At 34.4% G+C, this 9,885-nt stretch overlaps 1 protein-coding gene across 5 annotated transcripts in view; it reads left to right on the forward strand.

Moving 5' to 3' along the window:
• LOC143558373 (uncharacterized) overlaps positions 1-9,614 on the forward strand; it is a 53,529-nt gene extending 43,915 nt beyond the window's left edge. For 2 of the 5 annotated variants that reach the window (XM_077047214.1, XM_077047217.1), the window contains exon 3: positions 8,492-9,614. In XM_077047214.1, the coding sequence (XP_076903329.1) occupies positions 8,492-9,397 (906 nt within the window). In that variant the 3' untranslated portion in view covers positions 9,398-9,614. Of the gene's footprint in view, positions 1-6,683; positions 7,287-7,817 lie in introns of those variants that run through there. The other 3 variants (XM_077047218.1, XM_077047215.1, XM_077047219.1) reach the window with 3 other exon arrangements.
• Positions 9,615-9,885: the final 271 nt, after the last annotated feature.

The following is a 9,885-nucleotide window of genomic DNA, read 5'->3' on the forward strand; positions in this document are numbered from 1 at the left end:
CATATCGAGAAAAGTTTGCTATTGTCAAGAAGATTGAAGACTGCTAAAAGAGTATTTTCTAAGGAAAATACTCTAAGTAAAGTCTACCAGGAGAACTATTTACCAGCACACTTCAAGGTTATCAGGTCTGCTCGAAGAAGACAAAAGACACAAAGTCTACCCGGAAGACCTAATTTTACACTTAGAATATTTTGTAATATGTTTTATGATTATGTACCAATCATTACGGTTTCTAGAAGGTCAGGTTAGCTGCCATGTGGTGGTAGGCCTATAAATAGAATAATTTAGAGCACGCCTACCACGGGTTTGCCGCTTTACACTTTTCAGACCTATGAAATATTTCTGATTGTGAGTGTGACGGCTGTCCTAGATTAGTACGGATAAAACATTCCTTACAAGAAACCCTAATCGATTTACATTTGTATGAATCTTTCTATAAATGGAAATCTTTTAAGTTATTGTTTGTGTTTGTTATACTTCTAATCATTAAGCAACAAATTCTGAGTGTTTCTGATTCCGCCGCTTACATTCATTATTTCTTTACTTTGAATAGAAAGTCGTAACCTGCTTGTCGACACTTAACCTTGGGGGTTACGACATTAGGATTGTAAGCTTGAACGATCTTTTATGGGACCGACAAGTGGTATCAGAGCGGGGTTACCGAATCGTTCAGACTAACCGCTGAACTGATTCATTTTGCTCTTGAATCCACCATGGACGTTAAACGATGAAGTTCGTTGAAATTGATGTTTGGGTTGATGACTCGTTCGGAGATCCAACATCAATTTCATGTTTATTTGGTCAGAATGGTCCAGATCTGATGTAACAGTGTTTTGGCTTGTTTTGGGGCAACTATGTTCATGTGATGATTTCCATATCTGAAAATGTTGTGAATAATATGAAGATATATTTCTTTTATTTATTTCGAGATGACTTCGATATTGCTAAATTGATTCATTTCAAATTTTGAAACTAGTTTTTTGATCTGAAAGAATTAGGGTTTTGGGTGCTCGATTTTGATTATGAGGTTTATGATGCACAAACAGGATATGGTATGTTAGAAAAATATTGCCGATGGTACAAACTAATATGGAGAATTTACAAGTAAAAAATGCACAGGTACTAGAGGCAATATCATTATTGTTTGTTGCAGCAGATGCAAAGTGAATATTCGAGCAAGTTCTGCAAGGGCAAATCAGTGACTGATGAGGCAGAAATGAAGTTTTGATGTCTTAAGCACACTATGAACATATAATATTGAACTTGAGTATTTATAATGATTAAGTGTTGCTTCGAGCACATGATGTGTTTAGCCCAAGCACATTTTGTTTGGCTCGAGCACATCTTATCTTGAGCACCTCTTATCTCGAGCACTTAAAGATACAGATTCGAGCACATGATTTGTGAAACCCCGAGCATATCTTTGGTCTTCTCAAGAAAACTATCCTTTTGGTCTCGAGCACACTTTGTTTTTCGAGCAGAATCTTTTTCGAGCATACCTTTTCTTATCTTGAACAATTATGCTTGTGAATAGAACACTCAATTTGTGTCTCAGCACACCTTTGCTCCCAAGCACACTTTTGCTCACGAGCATGCTTGGTGCTAGTAAAGAAAACATTCATGACAAATAAATACATATCTTTTGAATCTCGAGCACACTTCCTACTCGGGAGCATATCTATAAGGGCTTGCTCGAGAAAGGATTAATATGTGTGCTCGTAAACAGAAAGTTTGTATTTATGAAACATTTCAATGTTTTGAAGAAACTTTTGAGATATTTGGTGACGTTGACTGTTTGACCAAGCTGTTCTTTAAGGAAGATACATACCAGGGGTATTTTGGTAATTTTTTCTCCAATCATCAACAAGTGGAATTCAAACCTCATCAAATTTCACAACTTCATCAAGAGCTTTAAAAGAACAAGTGTTGACCAAGCTTAAGGATTTAATCACTTTGAGTGTCAACCAACATAATTTTTTTTATTTTTATTTTTATTTTTATTCTTGCAATCTTGATAAGGATGGTCAAGATTGTTTCACCCACACTAGATTTGAAGAACATTCGTTAAAGACAATTGCAATGAAATTGGGGGATTAAAAATCTTTGAATTTCATTGCAAATGGCCACTTCAAATCAAGTAAAAGACTCAAGTTCAGGAAAAGTTGATCAAGATCAATAATCCAAGGTTTTTCAAAGATGTTTCATCGTTTGTAAGTTTTCAGATTTCCTAGTACGTATGAGAAGATAGAGTCATCACGAGCAACAATGTTTAAAGGATGATTAATAGAGTTTAACCTCCTATGAAATAGTCACTTGAACAGTTAAGAACGGGTTATGGTTGACTTGAATTTTATCTTAATTCAGGGAATGGTTTGAAGATGATTTACAATGGAGGAAACGGGTTAGAAAAATTGAAGATTATTTGCTGATCACATTGAGTTTTTTTCCTTTTATGATAACCTTGTTACATGATGTTGATTATTGAAGTTCAAAGCCTCGTTCTTATGCTTATACAACTATATCCGAAAGAGATAAAGAGAAGATGATTCGAAATGAAAAATGGGAGACGCTTATTGTGAGGGGGAAAATTTAAATGAAAGACAACGGGCAATGAAGTGATCATGGAAGAAATTCGATGGCATCGGTCTAAGGAGGAGATTGTTGGGTCTTATATTTTAGACCGACGCATCGAATTAATTTGTGGGTGAAAAATATATTGTTTGGTCTCAACCAAGGATGGACGGCTTGATGACCAAGTCATTCTAGACTAGTATAAATAGATGTTTTTATTCATTTGTCTAGTATGAATGAGTGTATTGTGTATTGAGTGAGATCTAGGGTTTTATCCCTATGAAAGAGTCTCCTCCCCGGGGATCAGCTCTCCCAGGGTGGCTGATATTTCTTGTGTATGTATGAATGCATGTATGAGTGGTTCTTCTTTTAGGGAATCATTTGACTAATGAAATCATACTGACAGTTCTATCTGGTTTGTGTTTCGATTACATATATGTTTTCATCCTATTTTATTGATTATTGTTAATCGAATCAGGCTCCCTCCCAATACCTCTCATCCGTCCATTAGATCGTTCAAGAGTGAATACGAGTGAGATTCGATCCTAACCCCAGATCCGAGCGACCGTTAATACCGACCATTATTCACGATTACGCACCGGGGCTCGGGTTCTGTCCTTTTTTGTAACTAATTTATTTTCTCTTTGATTTTTTTATCCTACACAAAACAATTTATTCTTACACTAAAATTTCTTTCTATCTAAAAACTGTTTCTTTCAATTCAATATATATATATATATATATAGAGAGAGAGAGAAACTCATTCTCAGATAGAAAACTTAAAAACTCTTAACAAATTAATTTTAATTAAAAATTACAAAATATTTTTAAATTTTTGTTTTTTCCATTACTCTTGACTAGAAAAAAATAAAAAAAACGACGTTGTAATGCACATATGTATTATTGTGCGATACTGTTATATTACACATATGTATTACTATGTATTTTTATGTTCAATAGTGTTTAATTTTATATATTCAATATTTGTGTATTGTATAAGTGAAGTAATGTTGTATTATATGCCAAAAATAAAAAAATAAAAAATAAAATTCGATATAGTGTAAATGTGCATTAATGTCATATTACACATGCGTACTAATGTATATTTGATGTGTGTATTTGCCTTATATTGCATCTATACAATAGTGTGTTCCAAATATGTACAATAGTGTTGTATTCTATGCAATACAACACTTCATACATGTGCACTACACCTCAACGTATAAGAATAATTGGAAAAAAAAAAAACAACAAACAATTTTTTTTTAAAAGATTAAAAGAATACTTTAAAAGTTTTTAAGTTTTCTCTTTAAAATAAGTTTTCATTTGATCCCACACAAATAGGATTGAGATCATGTGAGACTCATTTTGAAATTGATAACTTTGAGAACATTTTTTTATAAAACTGGAATGAAATATAAAAATTTTGGGTTTTTACTCTTTTATAAATTTTGTTTTATAACTTTTCTTGGGATTTTTTGTATGTCAAAAATGATTCTTAAAGTTCTCAATTTCAAAACGTTCTCTTAGGATACTCACCACACACACACACACACACATATATATATATATATATGTGTGTGTGTATATATATATATATGTGTGTGTGTATGTAGAAAATTGTTCAAATAAAAATAAAGAATTTCCTAAGAATGGTAAAAACCAATAAAATTTTGACATATGGCATTACAACTTATAATGGTGAATTTTATGAAACTGTGTCGGTTTTTGGTATTTTTAAATCTCAACAATTGTTTATCTTGTACTAATGACTATGATTTATTCTAAGTTTTTGTAGGAAACAACTTATTTTTTGGATAATCATCCCCTATATATTTATACTAACAGGAAACCGCGCGATGTGACAGAAGCATTACGTGACTTTAGTCGGGTAACTTTTGTACTAGTGGCGAGTATTCATTGTCAGTTAACCATTGATACATAAAATGATGTATTTTTTACGGGTCCCTTACATTAGAAAACAATGCCTTTAATTTGCTACAGACCATTACATTAAATGTTGTTTGAAATATATCATTACAGTTAGGCTATCTCCATCAACAATCTTACAATCTCAATCTCACATTATAAAATTAATTTCTCTCTCTTCGATCTACAAAATTTAACCCACTCCAATCTTTTACTCCCATTAACAACCCAATCTCATCCTTTTTTTATTAAATAAATTCAACTTATAATTAGTTTTGATTAACTATATAAAATTTTATATAAAAAATATGATTTTTTAAACAAACTCCATTTTTAACGAAATTTATACCGGAATGCTCACAAAAAAAACTAAGTAAGACTGTGTTTTTAGATTTTTCTAAAAAGTCAAATATAATAAGTTATAAAACAAAAAAAATATATATATATAATTAATTGGTGAGAATAAAAAAGAAAAAAAAATTACATCCACTCACATTGTGACATGTGGTCACAAGTTGACCAAATTTGAGATTGCAATCTCAATTGAGCCACCGATCGGATTGCCATTTCTTTTTTTTTTTATAAATAAATTGAGGGTTTGCAATCTTGGATTGCTAATGGTTGTAGTCTTAAACCTTATATATTATGACACATTTTAGAAATCACAGTAGAAAAAATGCCACGAATATGTTTGTCTAATTAAGTTCTTGAAATTTTACAGTTCATTTCCATGTTTAAAAAGCCATCCGGGTAACCGTCGTATTGGCTACTGGAGACATCACTGGTACGATAGATTCAAGTCTAATTAGGGTGCCGGTATACTTTTCGAAACGCTGGAAAATCCAGTATTACTGTTGCATACCAATGAACCAGTTTATACCCATGTTCAATTTTGTGTTAAATTTTTAAACTCCCTGTTATAACATTAGGCTTTCCTATTTAACTCACTAAGTTTTAGTATATTATGATTATTGGTAACTAAAATTTCTTATTTAATATTGTAGGAAATGAAAATAGTTATGTTCTTATTGACGAGGATGACAATGCTAGTGAATTTCATCTTTTGAGCGATCGTGAACTTGATGCATCCAATACTCGAATGCCATAAACTTTTATTAAAAACAACTTCATTGGAAATTGATTTTTAATTATGAAATTATATAGTTCTGGATTACTTTTTGAATTAAAGTTGTATTTTAAAAACCGTTTCTGAGCCCGACCCGGTACGGTATAAAAGTAGGTTATTGTTTCTATTGAGTAAATGAGATATGTGTATCACTTTAATGCATCATTTTAATTTATTATCTTCCAGCTGGATGATACAACAATGTCTAGCTAACCCCAAAAATATTTTTTCAAAGGTTGCCATGCTCATGAATAACATCATACTCATCATTACTGAAGCATGGCTCTTGAGGCTGTAACAAGATTATAAAAGAATGATCCTGATGATTTCAAACCGAAGCTATAAAGACCTGCTGGATACTATATAGTGTTTATTATAGATAAAATGACCAAAATGTCCATTTGAGCAGTAAATGTCGACAAAATGTTTATATGACAAACCAATTCTCAAAATGTCCACCCTAAAACTCATCGAACCGATAACTTTTTAAACATTACTCGACGGGATTTTTAACTAACCAAACTCAACCACTTGTCCAAAAAATCTCGTTGGAAGCCAAAATATTCACGTTGGACACCAAAACAAATCTCATCGAACACCAAAACAAATATCGTTAGAAGCCAAAATAATCTCATCGGACACATAAAAAGCCCATCGGATCCAACAATTAAAACAACAACAACAAAACACATTATCGACCTGATAATTTTATGATGCGTGGCAGAATCTGGCTGGTTAAAAATCTTGTCGATTAATGATTATAAAATGAATGGGTTGAAGAGTTTTAGGGTGGACATTTTGAGATTTGGTTGGTTAAATGGACATTTTGGTCGTTATCCCTTTATTATCTATGGTTGCTAATCAGCTGTCATAAGTGTTGAATAACTTAAACAAAGCATGCAAGGTAATGGTTGTTAAAACTTTGATTTTAAATTACCGCACCCTGTTCATGCGCGCTGGTTTATAGAATCGATCTTTTTGGAATTATACATTTGTTTATAAGGTTGTTCAATTCCGCTCATAAGTTGAAAAGATTTCAAAGAAAGTTTATCAAATTAAGTTTTTGAAATAACATCAACCTGTAAGTCTGTAACCATCTCCATCATCTTTTAGGAAGCACCAAGAAATGAAGGTATTAATCATGAATGGAACAGCATTTAGTGAGTAGGTCATATAGATGTCAGATTTACTTATTTACATGCTAGCCAAGTATACAGTGCAGCTGAGAGCACAATCAATGAAAGATAACTGAACCTAGCAACCTATTGTTTTTTTATTTATTTTCTACATCTTTAACTCTCATTTAAATGCGGGTCCTTACCATCATGTGATCTTGTTCATAGTCGGCGAGCAGCTTCTATAGGCAAAGTGTCATAACTGATCATAAGCTCCCATGTTATAGTATATAAACAACATAGTAGTAAACTGATCAAGCTACCAAAAAAGAGCTAGTATTATTTAGAAACTTGCGTATAATATATATCAGTCTCGATGCAGGTTTACTCAGTGTGTCGGCATGAAGCCCTTTTGGGACTCTTGCTGATTTTGTTGTTTTGTAGCAGTTTGTGTCATGGTGATGACAAAGTTGTTGAGGTAGTTGGGATTGGAGAATGTGGTGATTGTAAGGAGAATAATATTAAGAACAGCCATGCTTTATCAGGTAACATTGCATGATATATGATATTTACATGATAAAATCACGAAATATTTATTTAGTTTTAACTTGGAAAATTAACAAAATAGCTTTGACTTTTAAAATTACTAATTAACCAGAGCGTGACAAGTTCAATCTAGCAAGGCAGCTTTCAAAATGACGTAATAAATTCGACCATTTTGGTGTTCCTAGAGCGTCAGATCCATGTATGGAACATCATATTTGTTCTACTGCGCCAGAGACCTCACAAATTATCACAAACTAAAAAAAAAAATTTTTTTTCTAATATAACACATGTCGCGGGAGATTTCACTCCAACTCAAGAGATTTTAATCGAGGGTCTAATCCGTTAGTGAGTGATTGATGACGCGTGTCCTCCTGTGATTGGTGGAAGTTATTGGAAATTGAAAATAAAAAAGTAAAATGGCTATTTTGTAATATCAAAAAGCTAAGTTAATTTTGTTAATATCCTAAGTCAAAATGGTATTTTCTTCATTTTCCTTATTTAACGCGGAGAATGTTACGTATTTTGTTCAGGGCTTAAAGTAACAGTCGAGTGCAAACTCGCAAACGGGATGGTGAAAACAAGAGGTGTTGGGGAACTTAATGGAGAAGGAAATTTTAAAATTTCTTTACCACGGGAGATGTTGAAAGATGGAAAGCTGGCAGAAGAATGTTACATACAATTTCACAATGCAGCAAATGAACCGTGTGCAGTTGATCATGATGGTACTTTAAAGATTATGTTTTTGTCAAAGTCAGACCAAAAGCACACATTTGGACCAACAGGAAAACTAAAGTTTTCATCGGCTGTTTGTACTTCTGCATTCTTGTGGCCATTTTTTAAGTACCCTCCCCTGCTGAAACTGCCACATTGGCCAAAAAAAGACAATTTTTTTGGCCACCATTTTCCACTTCCACCGAAGGTGTATCCTTCTTTTCCGTTCCCACCGAAAATACCATTTAAGAAATTTTTTCCTCCGCCTGTATATGATCCACCGGTTGTTGAACCTCCTCCAGTTCCAGTGTACAACCCAACACCCAACCCACCGGTACCATCAACACCACCTGTCGTTGAGCCTCCTCCTCCAACTCCTGTCCAGACGCCAGAGCCTAAACCCCAGCCACCAGTTGTCAAGCCAGAGCCAAAACCAGAGCCACCTGTTTACAAGCTAAAACCAAAGCCACCAGTTGTCAAACCGGAACCAAAGCCAAATCCACCCGATTACAAGCCAGAGCCAAAGCCAAATCCACCTGTTTACAAGCCAGAGCCAAAACCAAAGCCAAATCCACCTGTTTACAAGCCAAAGCCAAAGCCAAAGCCAAATCCACCTGTTTACAAGCCAGAGCCAGAGCCAAAACCACCAGTTTACATGCCAGAACCAAAGCCAAAGCCACCTGTTTACAAGCCAGAGCCAAAGCCAAAGCCACCTCTGTACAAGCCAGAGCCAAAGCCAAAGCCACCTGTTTACAAGCCAGAGCCAAAGCCAACTCCACCTGTTTACAAGCCAAAGCCAAAGCCACCTGTTTACAAGCCAGAGCCAAAGCCAAAGCCAAAGCCACCTATTTACAAGCCAGAGCCAAAACCAAATCCACCTGTTTACAAACCAGAACCACCAATTGTCAAGCCAAAGCCACCGGTCGTCAAGCCACCAAATTGTGAGCCCAAACCGAAACCACCTGTTTCTAAGCCAACTCCAGTCCCAGAATACAAACCAAAGCCAAAACCGAAGCCGCCTGTTTCCAAGCCACCTCCTATTCCAACATATAAGCCAAATCCACCAGTTTTCATGCCCCCTCCGGTGCCAGATTACAAACCAAAGCCAAAGCCTCCACAAGTTCCAATTTACAAGCCAAAGCCACCAGTTTTTAAGCCTCCACCAATTCCAATTTACAAGCCAAAGCCACCAGTTTTCAAGCCTCCTCAGGTTCCAATCTACAAACCAACACCAAAGCCACCATTGCCACCACTAGTAAATCCACCTTCTCCGATTAGCTTGCCACCACATGTTCCCATTTACAAACCTCTTCCACCAATTTATAAGAAACCCTGCCCTCCTATTTCTCTTCCAAAACTTCCTCCAAAAGATATCCCTCCCCTACCTCCTCATCAATAAGAATTAATCTGCGTGCTATCAAGAAACACACATAGACTTCATGATTCAAAACAACTTCAAGAAAACAAGCCTGCATGATGACATAAAACTTGATACAAAGAAACTTGGGTTTCCCTTATGCATGATGCCAATGTATTGGAAGGAGTTTGTATGTTAATTTCTAAGTTTGATTTCTGTATTGTATCAAGTTGTTTCAGTAATGGCGTTTTTAGTTGAAATAAGTTATTGTCAGGTTTACGTGATCGATCTGCATGTGTACTTAACTTGGCTATCGTGTGTTATTAATATTTTAGCTAAATGCAGCTTATAAAGGTGCAATTCCTCATCTTTAGTATCATTACAAAATTCACTAGGATAACAAAATCTTACTTTTTTTCTTGTTCTTATAATTTAGCACTATTATATCTTTCTTGATTTCTATTTGGATTGATTTAAGAATTTGAAAATATATATTGATATAGATAAAAAGACTATGGATTTTATTACTT

The sequence above is a fragment of the Bidens hawaiensis genome, unplaced genomic scaffold (genome assembly GCF_021521415.1).
Source record: "Bidens hawaiensis isolate Kalapana, Puna unplaced genomic scaffold, B.hawaiensis_p1.1 tig00019446_1, whole genome shotgun sequence".
In the NCBI taxonomy this organism is placed as follows: Eukaryota; Viridiplantae; Streptophyta; class Magnoliopsida; order Asterales; family Asteraceae; genus Bidens; species Bidens hawaiensis.